Below are 17,611 nucleotides of genomic sequence, written 5' to 3' on the forward strand. Positions count from 1 at the left end.
TCCGTGTTTGTTGTTGTGGACCGATTCTCTAAGATCGCTCATTTTATTCCATGCAACAAGATAGACGATGCTTAACATATTGCAAATCTTTTTTGTAGGGAAATCTTGCGCCTCCATGGAGTGCCAAAAACGATTGTCTCGGACCGCGACGTCAAGTTCTTGAGTTGCTTTTGGAAGGCTATGCGCCAAGCTCGGAATCAAGCTCTTGTTCTCTTCGGCATACCATCCTCAAACCGACTGCCAAACGGAGGTGACGAACCGTACACTCTCCACTCTACTTCGCGTGTTGATCAAGAGGAACATCAAGGAGTGGGAGGAGTGCCTACCCATCGCCGAGTACGTCTACAACCGCGCAAGACATAAGACTACCGGCAAGTCCCCCTTCGAGGCCGTCTACGGCTTCAACCCGTTGTCCCCATTGGACATTCTACCTCTTCCACTACAAGAGCGCACCAACATGGATGCGAGTGCACGAGCAAGCTACCTCAAGAAGTTGCATGAAGATACAAGGCGCACCATCGAGCGTCCAGTACAACGACTCGCGACCAAGCTCAACATCAACAAGCAACCCATGACATTCAACATTGGAGATCTAGTGTGGCTACACCTTCGCAAGGACCGTTTCCCCAACGAACGCAAGTCCGAACTTCTACCATGAGCCGATGGACCCTTCAAGGTGCTAGCACGCTACAACAACAACGCTTACAAGATCGACCTCCCAAGCGACAAGTACAACGTGAGCGACATCTTCAATGTCAAAGACCTCTCGCCATACCATGGTGATGAAGCTTTCGATCCGAGGTCGGATCTTTCCCAAGGGGGGGAAGATAATGCGGAGCATCCCACGATCATCCCCATGGACGTATCTACATCTCCCACGACACCACTTGGACCTATGACAAGAGCTCGAGCAAAGGCTATCGAACATAAGGTGAACTCGCTCCTCTCCGAACTACCCCTTTCTACACATGAGACATGGCTACTACCTCAAGCGGAAACACTATGTGTGATCAGGTACTTAGAAGGAGGCCACGGAACTGCTACATCCAATGGCCAAGACGGCGAGGACACCAAGTACGAGGGACAAGAAGAAGAGCTGCCATTGAAGCTACAACCACCGGACGTCCGGCGCCTGAAGCCCAGCCCGCCCAAGTTCCAGCCATCGCAAGCTACAACGAGCGAACGCCCGGCCTACACCGGACGACTGGCACCATCACCTCCGAAGGGAAATTAGCGGAAGTCTGAAGTGACCAGACGTCCGGCACCACCATCACAGAACGGAAACAGCGGAAGTCCGGCGGCTACCGGACGTCCGGACCCCCATGAGCCACCGGACGACCGGTCCCCGGCGGACGTCCGCTGCCTGTGTGCATGCAGTTTCGGGCTAAAGCCCATGTACCCCTTCACTTCGGCCCCCTTTTGTACTACAACTATAAATAGACCTCTCCCACCTCCTAGCTAGGGTTAGCATTGTGATAGCTCATACTTTGAGATAGAGCTTTGCTCATCCATCCGGATCTACTCCATCGCGAGGGACCGACACCTCTTCGGACAAGATCCACTTGGATTCAAGACCTCCTCTCGGAGAAGACCCTCTTCAAGACCTCCTCACAGAGAAGAACCGGTTACCCTATGTATCGTCCCTTGTTGGATTCGGATCTTGTACCCTTTTGTGTTTCGAGGATCTAGCGCATGTGTGACAATATTCTTGTTGGTTGAGTGTTTTCTCTTGTGTTTCCCTCGTTTCCCCTCTCGTGTTCTTCATGTTCTTGGTAGGATTCCCTCCAAACGTGAGAGATCGGGCGTCTAGGGTTCTACCCTACATCAGGAGAGCTGCGATTGTATATCCTCAGAAGGATCTCTGCTTTCTGTGCCTCCTCCTTGAGGGTCATGACCTCCTTGGCGCTCCCGGCAAGCTCTTCATTCAGCTTGGTCACCTGTTGATCGAGGTCGGTCTTGGCAATGGATGCAGCGGCAAGGTCATCAGCAAGCTTCTTCAGTTGGGTAGCAAAATCAGCAGTGAGGGCACCCAGGGCGGCCTTGTGCTTGTCCTCTAGCTCTTTGGTGCGTTGTTCACGAGGGCTTCCAGATCGTCGTCCTTGGCGCGGAGGGTGGCCCCGAGCTTCTCCTCCCGAGAAGAGATATTCTGCCCCTTGGCGTCCAGAAGCGCCTTGCGCTCCGCCAGGCGGGCCTCCCGGGCAGTAACATCCTCCCTCGCCATCGAGATTGTCTCATGTTGCCTCGTCAGGACCTGGAACTGCTTGTCATGCCAGCCGCACAGCTCGTTACCTTTGTCCCTCAGCTGTTGGTCCACCTTGTTGGCGGACTCGCGCTGCTTCTTGAGCACCTGCCATTTCTGGTTGTGCCGGCCCTGCATCTCCTTAATGCCTGCCTCCATGGACTCCAGGAAAGATAAGTCCATCGCGACAGTGACAAAATCGTCTGCCTCGTCGACCCCTTGGTACAGCGCCGCCAGAATACGTTGGAGCTCTTCATCAAGTTCCGTGCTCGTCACCACTGACGAACCGGGGGCTTCGAGCCCAGGCTGCGCAAGCACCAGCGCCAGCTAACTCGAAGATGGTTGCGAGGCTCCCGCCACGGTACCAAATGAGGGGAGGGGGTCCATGGTTTGGAGGGGGATTTTCTCCTTGACCGGCGCCCCGCCCCTGGCACGCTGTCAGGGATTCGCTCCGTTTCCGCCAGGGACTCCTGAGCATTCCCGGCAGCATGTCCCTGCCCCTCCGCGACAGCGATCTTGGCAGCTTCGTCCGCGGCGTTTCTCCCTATGCTGGCCACTTCTTCCAGCAGTTCAGGCTCTTCGGCCCTATGCAAGCGAAGACAACAAGCAATAATAAAGAAGCAGAAGTATTAGAGAGCCAGAAGCATGGGGCGAGATGGTAAAAAAAAGGGGGAAGAGCAAATGAATTACCCGGAGAGGTCTGTCGGGCGGAAGCCTCAGTTTCCCCGGCAACATCAGTTACCGGGTCATGATTTCCGTCCCCTTCCGTGACAACCACGGCGTCGTCCTGGGCAAGTTCTCCCGTGGAAGCCATCGTCAGGGGTTCCTCGACTTGATCGGCGGGCGGGGTAAGCCCCTCTTGAAGGGGCTCGCCCTGAGTCATCTCTTCCCCTCCAACCGAGGAGGTTGGGAGCTCTCCTGCATCACTCCCCACGCGAGGGGCCAATCCTGTGCTCTCGGGTCGGGGGCTGAGCAGGGGGCTTGGCAACGGGTCATTCGTGCTGCTCCCCGCCAGGCCCGTACCCTCCAGTCTTCGGTGGCCCCGCACGCCTGAGCCGTTTGGACTAGTGAATGAGAGTCTATGTCTCCTCCTTCCTAACAGGGGCAGCAAGTAAAAGATCAATCAACAAGAGCAAGCAGGCATACTGAAACTACTGCAAGGAAAGGAGATTGTTCTCTCTTACTCTTCATCGATGAGCATGAAGCTCAACTCGAACTCGATGGGCGGTGAGGACGCCCGACCTCTCTTCTGGGGCGGGGGAACGGAACTTCCGGCAGCTTTGAGCCTTGCTGAGGCGCAGGGGGCTCCGATGAGGACGAGTTCTGCGAGGAGCTCGAGCCGGACTGGGAGCTGGAGTCAACTCCCGCAGCCACCGATTGCTTGGCGGGAGAGGTTTTAGCCCCGGCGAGGCGGGAGGACTGCCGGCGCATCGCATCCGGCTTGCTGCCCTTGGAGGTAATCTTCTTCACCTTGTTAGCGGCAGGCGCAGGGTCGGGAACCACTGCTCCCTGGTTGGCAACCCGCCTGCGAGGGCGCTGGTCCAAGACTGGCACGGGGGCTTGAGGGCCTGTCGCGAGCCACTCCTCCTCGGGCTCCTCCGCCTCCTCAACCCCCTCTTCCTCCTGGGTCTCTGCTGCCGCGGTATACAGAGCCTCAATCCCAGAAGGCTCGTCCCGGAAGACTCGTCCCTGGCAAGATCATCCCCGGTAGCCTCCTCTGAGGCTTGCGCCTCGTTTCTGCCGTGGGAGGAGCCTTCGTCCTCAACCTCCTCCTCCTCCGCTGCCTTCCCGGCCTTTGCCTTTGCGGCGGCTAGAAATGCCTTGTCTTCCTCGAGCCGCCTCCTGATGTACGCTTCCTCCATCTTGGAGGTGCGCTTGTACATATTGGTCTCCACCCTGGTAGCCTTTTCCACCAGGCTGGAGGACCAGGCGAGCTCTTCGTCGAGCGCGGGTAACTGCCAGTCACCCGAAACTCCAAGAGCATTGCAATCTGGCATCCATTTCAAGATCTGATCCCGGGCAGAGTTGATGTTCAGTGGGATGACATTTGCCGGCAACTTGAACGGCCCAACAATTGATCTCACAACCAAGCATGGCCATAGACCGACAAATTTTTGGTCAGGCCAGAGAGCAACCTCATCCTATCTGCAGCATCTCCATACTGCCAGGCGAACCTGTCCCTCTTCTGTAGAGGCACAATGCGGCGTCAAAGGAAGTCGACCCCCACATGCCCAATGGTCAGCCCGGCAACCTTTAGGCGGGTGATCCTATTTATTGTCGGGCGTAGCCTGTCATCGGTGAGGCCAAATTCTTTCCACACATTGTCCCGCATACGCACCCAGTTCTCCCTTGCCACCCGAGGCATCCAACTTATGTTTCCGGAACGGTGGGCTTTATTCTCCACCCTCGGGGCGAAGTAGTGCCTGAACAAATTGACATTGGGGGCAACCCAGACAAAGTTCTCGCACGAATGGGCAAAAATCGCCATGCACGCCATTGCATTTGGCGTGAAGTCCAAGAGATGAAATCCATAGATCATCATCATGGCTTCGAAGAAATCCAAGAAGGGAGGGCAGAGGCCACAGATGAAATACGCACAGAAGAATCGGTATGAATCTGGCGGGTCCTCTTTCCCCTCCGCCAGAACTTTGGGTGCGCCATGCCCCTTTGGAACCTCCCTCCCCCACAGATATTCGTACCTTGCCTTCAAAACATCGCCGTCCGGACTCGACGGGAAGAAGAGCACGTCTCCCCGTCGCTTCTTGTCCGGCTCCGCCGCTCTCTTCTTGCTCCCTCCGGCGGCCGCCTCATGCGCGGCAGTCGCCCGCTTCCCTTTGGGGGCGGCAGCCTTCTTCCCCATCTCTTCGTCCTGCGGTCGGGGGAGGGGGGGAGGAAGCTGGAAATTGAACCAGCGGCGAATGCGGACGAGGAAGAAGGGCAGTTGTTTGGCTTGCGGAAGAAGATGGTGGAGAGCGAAGCGGACGATGAATGAGCAATGCCCTTCGCGTTTTTCTCTCTTAAGAGAAAAAGATGCGGCGGAAGGCGCGACTCTTCAGAAGTTACCATTTTACATTAACTGCTGCAATCCCACGGCCCCACGACCCGTGGTAATTACGCGAAGTGGATGTTGGATTGATTGGTCATCATGGCAAACCGCTGCACGCGCAGTATTCTCCTGCCACGTGTCTGTGCATTGTTTGGGGCCTAACCCAACGTGCCCAGAGATATGTATGGCTCAGGCCCAGAGGCTTCTATCGGGGTACACAAACAGGGGTGTATGTTTTCCCCTGACTTGTGCACGGACAGCAAACCTCCGACCCGGCAACTCTGAACATCCAAAACGAGATCAAGTTGAAGAGATGGCTCTTTGAGAAATCAGAGGGTGGATCAAGAAGACCAAGTCAAGCCAAGGAAAGCAAGACACCACTAAGGGAAAGCCTCCCTTGCCGGGCAGGCGAGCCTGGCGAGGTCGAGGTTACTCCGAAGACAAGTCTCAAGACTGCCCCGACAGGCTTGCCAGGGTCGCCAAGGGTGGACCACCCCGCCAAGGCTCCACCGCTCCACCTCACAGCGACGCAAATCATCGATCGGTGCGGTGTCAAGCCCCCAAGTGACTAGGTGGCTGTTTCTTGACACATGGCAGCAACTTCCGAAGGAAATCACCTCCAAATGACACCCGTCCAGAGACGTGTCGAACAGACAGATAAGAAGGTGGCCAAACAGCCGGGCAAGGCTTGCCGGGCACACCATGATGTGACACTAAGCGGCGCATTTAATGCACTCTGCCTTGTCTGCAGAGTTAGGTATGATAGCACCGTTTGCTATCTAATCAATACACAATGACTGATTTACCATTGTGGTGACCCCTTGACCTATAAAAGGAGGGTCATGACAACCATAAAAAGGATTCGGACCCTTGTACACTCATATGCGCGTAGCGGCCCTCACCCCGAGGCAACCCTGCCGAGCTAGAGCATTGCGTCTCCACCACAGTCCTCTCATCAATCCACCAAAGCAGGAGTAGGATTTTATGCCTCGCGGCGGCCCGAACCTGGGTAAAACTGCCCGTGTGATCTCTACGCTCTCCGCTCTTTGTGCAATGTGCTCATCCCCCTGCCGAACCACAAGGGGCTGATGGCCCCATAGGTGGCCGTGGTTTCCCACGACAGCAACCGTGTTTCAAAATCGTGTTTTTTATCAACTTGTCTTGGCCCACCATATTGAAGTCCCGGCTTCGCCTTTGGATCTAGACCCCCTATGCTCAAATCCTGGCTCTGTCCCTGGACGTGTCGTTCGCCGATGCACTCATGTCACAAAACTAAGTCCAAAGCTCAACCTCATGGTCTTTACATGTCATTACCAATTCCATATGCACCTTGGGAGGACATAAACATGGATTTTGTACTTGGCTTGCCTAGAACTAGAAATGGGAAGGACTCAATTTTTGTGGTTGTTGATAGATTCTCAAAGATGGCACATTTTATCTATGTAACAAGAGCAACGATGCTTCACACATTATGTAGGGAAATATTGCGTTTAGATGAGTGCCCAGGACAATTGTCTCAGACCGTGATATCAAATTCTTGAGCTACTTTTGGAAGACAGTATGCGCCAAGCTAGGAATCAAGCTATTGTTCTCCTCAGCATATCATCTCAAACCGATGGCCAAACGGAGGTGGTCAACCGCACACTCTCCACCCTCCTTCACGTACTCATCAAGAACCTCAAGGAGTGGAAAGGCTGTGTGCCCATCACTGAGTTCACCTACAACCGTGCAAGACATACAACAACGTTGAAGTCGCCATTGGAGGTTGTCTATGGCTTCAACCTCTTGTCGTCATGGGAATACTTTCGCTTCCTCTACAAGAGCGTGCCAGTATGGAGGTAAGCGACCGAGTCGAGTTCATGAAAAGGTGCATGAAGATATAAGGACCACCATTGAGCATCAAGTCCACAAGCATGCTAAAGATCAACATCACCAAGAAGCCAATGGTGTTCCAACCCGGAGATCTTATTTGGCTACATCTTCGCAAAGACCGCTTTCCGAACGAGCACAAATCCAAGCTTCTACCTCGAGCCGACGGTCCCTTCAAAGTCCTAGAAAGGATACAACAACGCTTACAAGATAGGCATCCCACTCGACAAGTACTCGGTGAGCAACACCTTCGGTGCCGCCGACTTGGCTCCATTCCATGGCGATGAGGTTTTCGATCCGAGGATGAATCTTCCCCAAGGAGGTGGGGGGGATATGGTGCAGAGTAGCACATGGATCCTACACCAATCCCACAAGTGCCAATTGGACCAAAGACTAGAGCCCGTGCAAGTGCCAAACCAAGGTGAATTCACTCACTTCAAACTTTCTATGCATTCATTTGAGACAACCTCAATCTGACACCCTATGCATACTCAGGTACTAAGGATTCATCCATGAAGAAGTGAGGGTAGAAGGCCAAGCAAAGAGAAGGGACAAGGAGAAAAGTTGTTGAGCTACACCAGCCGGATAGTCCAGCCAGGAAGTCAGACTGTCCAACATGAGTCCCGGAGACATTAGAAGCTAAATACATGTAGTCTCACGTTTCATTCGACCACTTGCCTGACTATCCTACCCCTGAAGATTGATTGGTGCTTCTAAAGCCTGTGCCAGCCCGGAGCCGCACCTACATAAGCAAACGGATTGCCCGGCTTGCTTCCCGAACTGTCCGGTCTGAAACCAGACTATTCGGCTCAGTTCCCGGACTGTCTGACCCTTGCATGCGTGCAGATCTAGCCAATAGGCCATGTATCCCCTCTCTTACCTACCCCCTTTCGTCCCTTAGCTATATAAAGATACCTTGGACTCGAATTACGGTGAGCAAAGCATTCAGATAAAACTTGAGAGGGCATTGCTCATCTATCCTCTCTTTTGGAGATCAAGGCCTCCACAAGGAGAAGAACCCTTGTGGTTAATCAAGACCTCCATATCATTTGGATTGGAGAAGATCTACCTCTCAAGTCCCCTCTTCTCTTAGAGATTTGGGAAGAACTTTACCTTGTTTCCTTGTTCCTATTGTTGGTTGTGGATCTTGAATTGTCTCATACTTTGGATGCTTTGAGAGGTCATGTGTGATGTGAACCTTGTTCATTAGTATTATTCTTCTTGAGTTTCTTGTGTTCTTTGTGTTTTGCTCCTTGCCACCTTCAAATTGTGAGGATTGGGACAAACCTAGGCCTTTGTCCTACATCACAGTTTTACCATCTGCAGATAACAAAGCATCTAGAGGACAAAAAATTCTACAAGTCAAAGATACCACTAAAAGTTAAAAAGATAATACAGGGTATCTTCGCCAAGGTACGGTTCTAACAAATGATAATCTGCTCGCCACAATTTGCAGGGAAGTAAGAAGTGTTATTTTTTCATCATGACGAGACAATTAAGCATGTTTTCTTTCAATGCACTTTTGCGCGCTCTACATGGTCAATCATGCGTCCAACTTGTATCCTCCTCGCAAGGTTGCTAACATGTATAGTCACTGGCTCGATGGTATAACTTACAAGGGTGGGAGTGTCTGTTTTATTATGGTCAAAGTTCAAAAAGGTGTGCCTTTTGTGAGCTCCTAATCATGTCCACGCGCAAAGCGATGGGAGAACGCATCGCGCCTGTTTATGTGGTGAGCCCAACCAGGCAAAGCGCTTTTCCAATCTATGCTCGATTAAGCGTGTGTCAGCAGCGCTACGCACACGTAACCGTTGTTGGGCGAAGCGCGAATAGACCAAAATCATAAACGGAAAAGAGAGGTTCGTTGGCCATAATCACGGCAGCAAAGATATAGGAAAGGGTGGCGCGGGCTAGATTTTGATGAGTAAAACGCGCACACATCTCTCATGGGCTCCTCACTGCTGGAATTTAGTCTATTTGGGCAGCCCAATAACTATTTCAGAAATTCCTAATAAATCCTAGAGGCCCACTTAGCCCATTTGTGCAAGGCAAGGGATACTACTAAAGTTTAGTCCCACATTGCTAGTTTAGAGGGGGTTGGACCTCTTTATAAGGGAGGCTCCTTCCCCACTTGTATGAGCATGAGAACAAGAGGGACATCCACGCGCGCTCCTCCTCCGCCGCCCGCCACGCCTCGTCACGACGCGCCGCGCCGCGCCGCGCCGCGCCGCGGGTTGCGGGAATGAGCCGAGCCGATGTCTAAATTTTTGCCATGCACTACGGGTATACGAAAGGTCACTCGGGAGCTGAAAAGTTTTTGCTGTAGTGGACATTGAATACGAACGCTGCACCCTCCGGCTGCTGTCTGTTCGTTTCGTCTCCCTCGTTCCCTTCAGCTCCCGGCGCTGCCCTCTCGCCTCCTTCTCTTGCGCCTATAAAAGGGAGGTCGCTCCTCTCAGCAAGACGCACCAGAACTACTCCTTCCCTCGCCATCGGTTCCATCTCTGAGCTGCTTTTGTCTTCCTCATCCCGGCTTGCGGCGTGCACCGCACATCCGGACAGTAGGCCTCCGAGACCGCACCTTTTGAGTCCTGTACGGGAGAAGGGTGATAAGGTTTTTGGGGAGCGCTCAGCGCGACTACTGGCTGCTTCATCACGGACGATCCGGTCGCCGACGACTACTTCCCCGACGACTTCTTCCCCGACGTCCACGACCTCCTCGACGACATGGCAGGCGAGGACACCGACCCCAAGTCCAGCGCTTCTGCTGCTGTTGTGCCGTACATGTTCTTCTCCTTTCTGTTAGAAGTCCTGCTACAGTTCTTGGCTCTAGTTTCTGTCCTACGTATGTTAGGTTCTATGTCGTATAAGCAACTTCATCTAGTGTCTGTTCTAGATGTGTTTACCTCAAGTTCATATATGCAGACGATGTTTACCTTCTCTCTGTCAGAATGCATGACTTGCTTTATATTTGCTATTTTAGTTATGCTTTATCTAGTATTTCCGTTAGCAAAATTATTTGGTAATTGCTCACATTTCCAACAATCCAAAAACCTTATCATAGGCAATTTACCCCAAGTGGTTTTGCTGCTTCCATGAGACCTCCTATGTTTGAGGGTATCCACTATAAGAGGTGGCGCGTGAGAGCAGTCTTATGGTTTCAAACCATGAGTTGCTATGACGCCACTCTTGGCAAACCTGAAAGAGAGCAAGATGCCCAACAGGCACAAGCTTCTCAGAAAATGGATACCTTGTTTAAGGCTGCTCTCTTGAGTGTTCTTGGTGAGAACATAGTTGATGCTTATGCGTCAATTGATAATGGAAAAGATATGTGGGACGCACTCGAGGCCAAGTTTGGGGTCTCGGATGCCGGCACCGAGTTGTACATCATGGAGCAATTCTATGATTACAGGATGACTGAAGAGCGCTCCGTGGTTGAGCAGGCTCATGAGATACAGTCATTTGCTAGAGAACTTGAGCACTTCAATTGCATGCTACCGGACAAGTTTGTTGCCGGGGGTATCATCACTAAGCTTCCTCCTTCATGGAGGAACTTTGCTATCTTACTGAAGCATAAGAGACAGGAGTTTTCCGTTCCGGATCTCATTGGTACTCTTGATGTGGAAGAAAAGGCGAGAGCAAAGGACACACGTGCTCGAGGTATTGAGGGAGGATCTAGTGCCAATCTGGTACAGAAGAAAAACTTCCAGTCCCACAAGTTCAAGAACAAGGGCAAGCTTGATGGCAAAGTAAAGTTTGATGGGAAGAACAAGGCTGTACAACACACGAACTTCAAGAAGAAGAGTGACAAGAAGAAAGGTGCTTGTCATGTGTGTGGAGATCCTGATCATTGGGCTCCTAGTTGCCCCAATCGGTATGACAAGCGTCATCCTGGGAAAGGCGGCAAGACCGCTAATGTTGTCATTGGAGACACTGACATGAAGGATGTTGGGTATGGTATATTTTCCACTATTCTTTCAGTATGTCATTCTCCTGATTGGTTGATTGACACGGGTGCTAATGTGCATGTATGCGATGATATTTCCATGTTTTCGTCTTATCAGACCGCAGGGACTTCAACCGTGTTGATGGGCAACGGTTCAAGTGCTTCTGTTCGTGGTGTTGGCACGGTCGATCTGAAGTTTACTTCGGGGAAGATCGTGCGGCTGAAGAACGTGCATTATGTCCCCTCCGTCAATAAAAATCTTGTTAGCAGATCTCTTCTGTGTAGAGATGGCTAAAAGCTTGTCTTTGAGTCAAATAAATTCGTAATCTCCAAATACGGAACCTTTGTTGGTAAAGGCTATGAGTCAGGAGGCCTGTTTCATTTATCCTTATCAGACGTTTGCAATGAAGTTGTTAATCATATTTGCAACAATAGTGAATCAAATGTGTGGCATTCACGTCTTTGTCATGTTAACTTTGGTTGCATGTCGCGACTAGTGAAGTTGAACTTAATCCCTAGTTTCACCACTGTTAAGGGATCTAAGTGTCAAGTGTGTGTGCAAGCTAAGCAACCTCGTACGTCTCACGTGACTGCGGAGACGAGAAATCTTGCACCACTAGAACTTATACATTCAGATCTATGTGAAATGAATGGTGTTTTGACAAAAGGTGGAAAGAAATATTTCATGACGTTAATTGACAACTCCACTAGATACTGCCGTGTGTATCTTCTGAAATCTAAGGATGAGGCTTTGAACTTTTTCAAGATCTATAAAGCTGAAGTGGAAAACCAACTTGATCAAAAAATCAAGAGGCTTAGGTCCGACCGTGGTGGAGAGTATTTTTCCAATGAATTTGATGCTTTTTGTGCGGAACATGGTATAATCCATGAGAGGACGCCTCCCTACTCACCTCAGTCAAATGGGGTGGCCGAAAGAAAGAACCGTACTCTAACTGATTTGGTTAACGCCATGTTAGACACATCGGGTCTCTCCAAGTCATGGTGGGGGGAGGCCATATTGACAGCATGTCATGTCCTAAATCGAGTTCCCACAAAGAACAAAGAGATAACTCCATTCGAGGAATGGGAGAAGAAAAGGTTAAAACTCTCTTATCTGCGAACATGGGGTTGTTTGGCGAAAGTCAATGTTCCAATTCCAAAGAAGCGAAAGCTTGGACCAAAGACTGTGGATTGTATTTTCCTGGGATATGCTTTTCATAGCATTGGATATAGATTCTTGGTTGTAAAATCTGAGGTACCTGACATGCATGTCGGTACGATCATGGAGTCGAATGATGCGACTTTCTTTGAAGATATCTTTCCCATGAAGGATATGGTACCTCATCTAATCAGGAGATGCCTAGTTCATCGAATCAGGAACCAATTACAATTACCGAACCTGCCATTTCGATGGAACACTTTGAAAGTCCTGTGGAGGAGAACAATGAAGTTCCTACTAGGAGCAAGAGACAGAGGACAGCAAAGTCCTTTGGTGATGATTTTCTTGTGTATCTCATAGATGATACTCCCAGTTCTATTTCGGAGGCCTATGCATTGGAAGATGCTGACTACTGGAAGGAAGCGGTTCGTAGCGAGATGGATTCCATCTTTGCAAATGAAACTTGGGAGATAACTGATCGTCCTTATGGGTGCAAACCTATAGGATGCAAATGGGTATTCAAGAAGAAGCTTAGGCCTGATGGTACTATCGAAAAGTACAAGGCTCGGCTCGTGGCTAAGGGTTATATCCAAAAGAAAGGTGAAGACTTCTTTGATACTTACTCACCTGTGGCTCGACTGACCACTATACAAGTTCTACTTTCACTAGCTGCCTCACATGGTTTTCTCGTTCATCAAATGGATGTTAAGACTGCTTTCCTAAATGGAGAGTTGGATGAGGAAATTTATATGGAACAACCAGATGGGTTTGTAATAGATGGTCAGGAAGAGAAAGTGTGCAAGTTGCTGAAGTCTTTGTATGGACTCAAGCAAGCACCCAAACAGTGGCATGAGAAGTTCGAAAGAACTTTAACAGCTGCAGGCTTTGTTGTGAACTAAGCTGACAAATGTGTGTACTATCGCCATGGTGGGGGCGAGGGAGTTATGCTTTGCTTGTATGTTGATAACATACTGATTTTCGGAACAAATCTGAATGTTATTAAGGAGCTCAAGGATTTCCTATCTCGCTGTTTTCAGATGAAGGATTTAGGAGTGGCTGATGTCATTCTGAATATCAAGTTGTTGAGAGATGATGATAGTGGGATTACATTGCTTCAATCTCACTATGTGGAAAAGATCTTGAGTCGCTTTGCCTATAATGACTGCAAGCCCTCTCCAACACCATATGATGCTAGTGTGCTGCTTCGAAAGAATCGAAGAATTGCTAGAGATCAATTGAAGTATTCTCAGATTATTGGCTCGCTTATGTACTTAGCCAGTGCTACAAGACCTGACATCTCTTTTGCTGTTAGCAAACTGAGTCGGTTTGTCTCAAAACCAGAAGATGTGCATTGGAAAGCTCTAGAGAGAGTTTTGCGTTATTTGAAAGGCACTGCGAATTATGGAATTCACTACACCGGGCATCCAAAGGTGCTTGAAGGGTATAGTGACTCAAACTGGATCTCAGATGCTGATGAGATAAAGGCCACGAGCGGATATGTATTCACTCATGAAGGTGGCGCTGTTTCTTAGAAGTCTTGCAAGCAGACCATCTTAACGAGGTCAACAATGGAAGCAGAACTCACAGCACTAGATACAGCTACGGTCGAAGCAGATTGGCTTCGTCGGCTCTTGAATGACTTGCCGGTAGTTGAGAAACCTGTACCGGGTATCCTTATGAACTGTGACAATCAAACTGTGATCACTAAAGTGAGCAGCTCAAAGGATAACATGAAGTCATCAAGACACGTTTAGAGAAGGTTAAAGTCTGTCAGGAAAATGAGAAACTCCGGAGTTATTGCATTGGATTATATCCAAACGTCTAAAAATCTGGCAGATCCTTTTACTAAGGGTCTATCACGTAATATGATAGATAGTGCATCGAGGGAGATGGGAATGAGACCCACAATATGAGTTGTTCACGGTGGTAACCTATTCTTTGTGATCGGAGATCCCGTGAATTAGATGTGGAAGACAAGCTGTTGGTCAACTGAGAGGAGAGTATCCTTACTATTCACAATACCACTCCATGAAGATGCAATACTCTCCGAATCTGCATGGCAGGTTGATGTATATCTTAATGTGTTCTAAGTGGCTCATTTAAGCAGAGATGTTATCCTGCAGAACATCTTTTGAAGAACACACCTATATGAGTCTGATTGTCAAACGTCGCAATCTATGAGAGTAGGGTTCTCTCTAGTAAACTCATGAAAGGTCACGGAGTATGACGCATAAGCTCCACCCGCGAGGAAGACCCACGGTAGCCACGTATCGGTCAAGGCTTTATGTGAAGCTAGATTCGCAGAAAACTTGCAGTTCAAGGCCCAGTCCACTGTTCAAGTTGCTTACTAGTGTAGCATAGAGTTCTAGGTGGAAGTTCAAATTAACAGTCTCCACTGCAGTACCGGTATATAAAACAGTGTTTTGGAACCAAAGGCAAATTTCTGTGTGCCTCTGGGATCTGGTGGGGGATTGCTGGAATTTAGTCTATTTGGGCAGCCCAATAACTATTTCAGAAATTCCTAATAAATCCTAGAGGCCCACTTAGCCCATTTGTGCAAGGCAAGGGATACTACTAAAGTTTAGTCCCACATTGCTAGTTTAGAGGGGGTTGGACCTCTTTATAAGGGAGGCTCCTTCCCCACTTGTATGAGCATGAGAACAAGAGGGACATCCACGCGCGCTCCTCCTCCGCCGCCCGCCTCGCCACGCCACGCCTCGTCACGACGCGCCGCGGGTTGCGGGAATGAGCCGAGCCGATGTCTAAATTTTTGCCACACACTACGGGTATACGAAAGGTCACTCGGGAGCTGAAAAGTTTTTGCTGTAGTGGACATTGAATACGAACGCTGCACCCTTCGGCTGTTGTTTGTTCGTTTCGTCTCCCTCGTTGCCTTCAGCTCCCGGCGCTGCCCTCTCGCCTCCTTCTCTTGCGCCTATAAAAGGGAGGTCGCTCCTCTCAGCAAGACGCACCAGAACTACTCCTTCCCTCGCCATCGGTTCCATCTCTGAGCTGCTGCTGTCTTCCTCATCCCGGCTTGCGGCGTGCACCGCAAGTCGGGACAGTAGGCCTTCGAGACTGCACCTTTTGAGTCCTGTACGGGAGAAGGGTGATAAGGTTTTTGGGGAGCGCTCAGCGCGACTACTGGCTGCTTCATCACGGACGATCCGGTCGCCGACGACTACTTCCCCGACGACGACTTCTTCCCCGACGTCCACGACCTCCTCGACGACATGGCAGGCAAGGATACCGACCCAAGTCCAACGCTTCTGCTGCTGCTGTGCCGTACGTGTTCTACTCCTTTCTGTTAGAAGTCCTGCTACAGTTCTTGGCTCTAGTTTCTGTCCTACTATGTTAGGTTCTATGTCGTATAAGCAACTTCATCTAGTGTCTGTTCTGGATGTGTTTACCTCAAATTCATATATGCAGACGATGTTTACCTTCTCTCCGTCAGATTGCATGACTTGCTTTATATTTGCTATTTTAGTCATGCTTTATCTAGTATTTCCGTTAGCAAAATTATTTGGTAAATTGCTCACATTTCCAACACTCACATGATAGGATGTCGAGGCGGCGACTCTGAAGCTCGTCTCGCACCGTTGACCCTGACCTTGCGCCCCCCCGACCTCCTCCTCTCGTTGCACCCCGGCAACACAAGCTACTCCTCGACTCGCCACATGCCGCCGACCTCCTCGTCTCGCCTCTTCCGACGCGCCCTGCTGGTCAGCTCCAACTCCCCTTTTTCTCTCCTCCCTATTAGGTGATTGATCCCTTCCCTCTGGTCTAGTCCGTTCCAGTGCTATTGTTGTGAGCCTGTGATGTTGATTTTGTGATATGATCTATTGTATTACCTATTAATTTGCTCGATCTCCCTTCTTCTCCTCTTTTGTGCTTCTGCTCTGCCATGGCACATGGCTACTATCTATTGCTCCCTAGCCTCCCAGATTTGTCCCATTGGCCTTTCCGTATGAAACGCCTAGGCAGCGCAATAAGCAAGTTGGGTGCAAGTAGGTCCCAACACCTATAATTAAGCCTAATGCCTTTTTGAACTTTGATTATGGTCGATGAGGCTACGTAGAAATGATATGGTTTTCAATGATAAAATTTCCTGTATTATGCAGGTTATCTACCAAAGCGTGCACTGGCTCTGTTCGTGGTGTACTCTACAACACATGGAACATCAACGGTGAAATGATATGGTTTTTGATGACAAAATTTCCTCTATTATGCAGGTTATCTATCAGTGCACGCACTGGCTCTGTTCATGGTGTACTCTGTCCGTGGCTCTGCTCGTGGTGTATTCTACAACCCAATCATTTCTACGTTGGCAGATTTTTTTTTTTGACAGCTCTGTACGTTGGTTGATATTATTAAGCAAATACAGTACTACGAATGTACTATTAATCACCAAATTCGGGAATGAAAGCTAAGATTTAACCAGGGAGGGACAAGGTCAGAGACCTCAAGGCCTTCGCTGTTGAGCGCCATGGACCGCTCTCTCTGCCCGTCCGCCCCGGTCGCAGCCCTCTCGAACTCCGCCGCCGCCGCACCGACCCCGCGCTTCCTCCCCGCCTCTGCCCCTGGGCCGCCTTCCTCCGCCTCTGCGGCTGCCCCCGACTTCTCACCGGAAGGGACGGACCCCGCCGCCATACCCCGCCGCCTCAGCTCCTTTGCAAACAGCGACTCGGGCTCGTCCTCCTCGCTCCCCCAGGCTCCACCCCCCTCATCCCCGTCGATGCGGCACCTCACGCGTAGGCGCAGCATGCGCCGTCCACGCGGCCGCAGCGAAGGCGACGGCGTGAGGGCTGGGCGCGCGAGGTGGATCACGGCCAGTTCCATGGACATGGTTTGCTAGCTTCAGTTGGTTGCGTGGCTGCGTGACCCCTGCTGCGTCGAGGTCACGGAAGCACAAGTCCGACTAGACTTGGCGACAGGGTGACCCCTCGGCGAGGGTTATGACCGTCGGTTCGGTGCTGAGATACGCGATTAGGCGGATGGACAATGCGGATCTAGCGGAGGGTTCATGCGGCTGGTGATGAAAGCCGAGGACGCAAGGAAGCGGGACTAATGTATGGTTGTCATGGTACGTCGGAGCTCGAAGATGTGCGGGTCATCTCCAACGATGAGTTGTGTTTTTTACCGCGAAACAACAATTGTTCTACGATCAGGGTCCGCCCCACGTGGTGACAGTTGGCATTTGGTCCGGCGATTGCGGAGACGATCACGGTCGGGGGTCCGGGCGCCTAGGGTTCCTCGGTTCTTCGTCGTGGAGTCCAGATCTTCTCATGCGCGGATACATCGTTCCTATCCCATCTACCAAAAGCCTTCCGCGTGCTCCCTAGGGCGCGCGGT

At 50.7% G+C, this 17,611-nt stretch overlaps 1 protein-coding gene across 2 annotated transcripts in view; it reads right to left on the minus strand.

The window, feature by feature from the left end:
• LOC123092152 (uncharacterized) overlaps positions 1-17,352 on the minus strand; it is a 32,676-nt gene extending 15,324 nt beyond the window's left edge. Inside the window, exon 1 of one of the 2 annotated variants that reach the window (XM_044513844.1) lies at positions 16,721-17,352. In XM_044513844.1, coding sequence (XP_044369779.1) covers positions 16,721-17,104 — 384 coding nt within the window. In that variant the 5' untranslated portion in view covers positions 17,105-17,352. The remainder of the gene's footprint in view (positions 1-16,720) is intronic. The other variant, XM_044513843.1, reaches the window with a different exon arrangement.
• Between the last annotated feature and the right edge of the window lie 259 nt (positions 17,353-17,611).

The sequence above is a fragment of the Triticum aestivum genome, chromosome 4B (assembly GCF_018294505.1).
Source record: "Triticum aestivum cultivar Chinese Spring chromosome 4B, IWGSC CS RefSeq v2.1, whole genome shotgun sequence".
NCBI lineage: Eukaryota > Viridiplantae > Streptophyta > Magnoliopsida > Poales > Poaceae > Triticum > Triticum aestivum.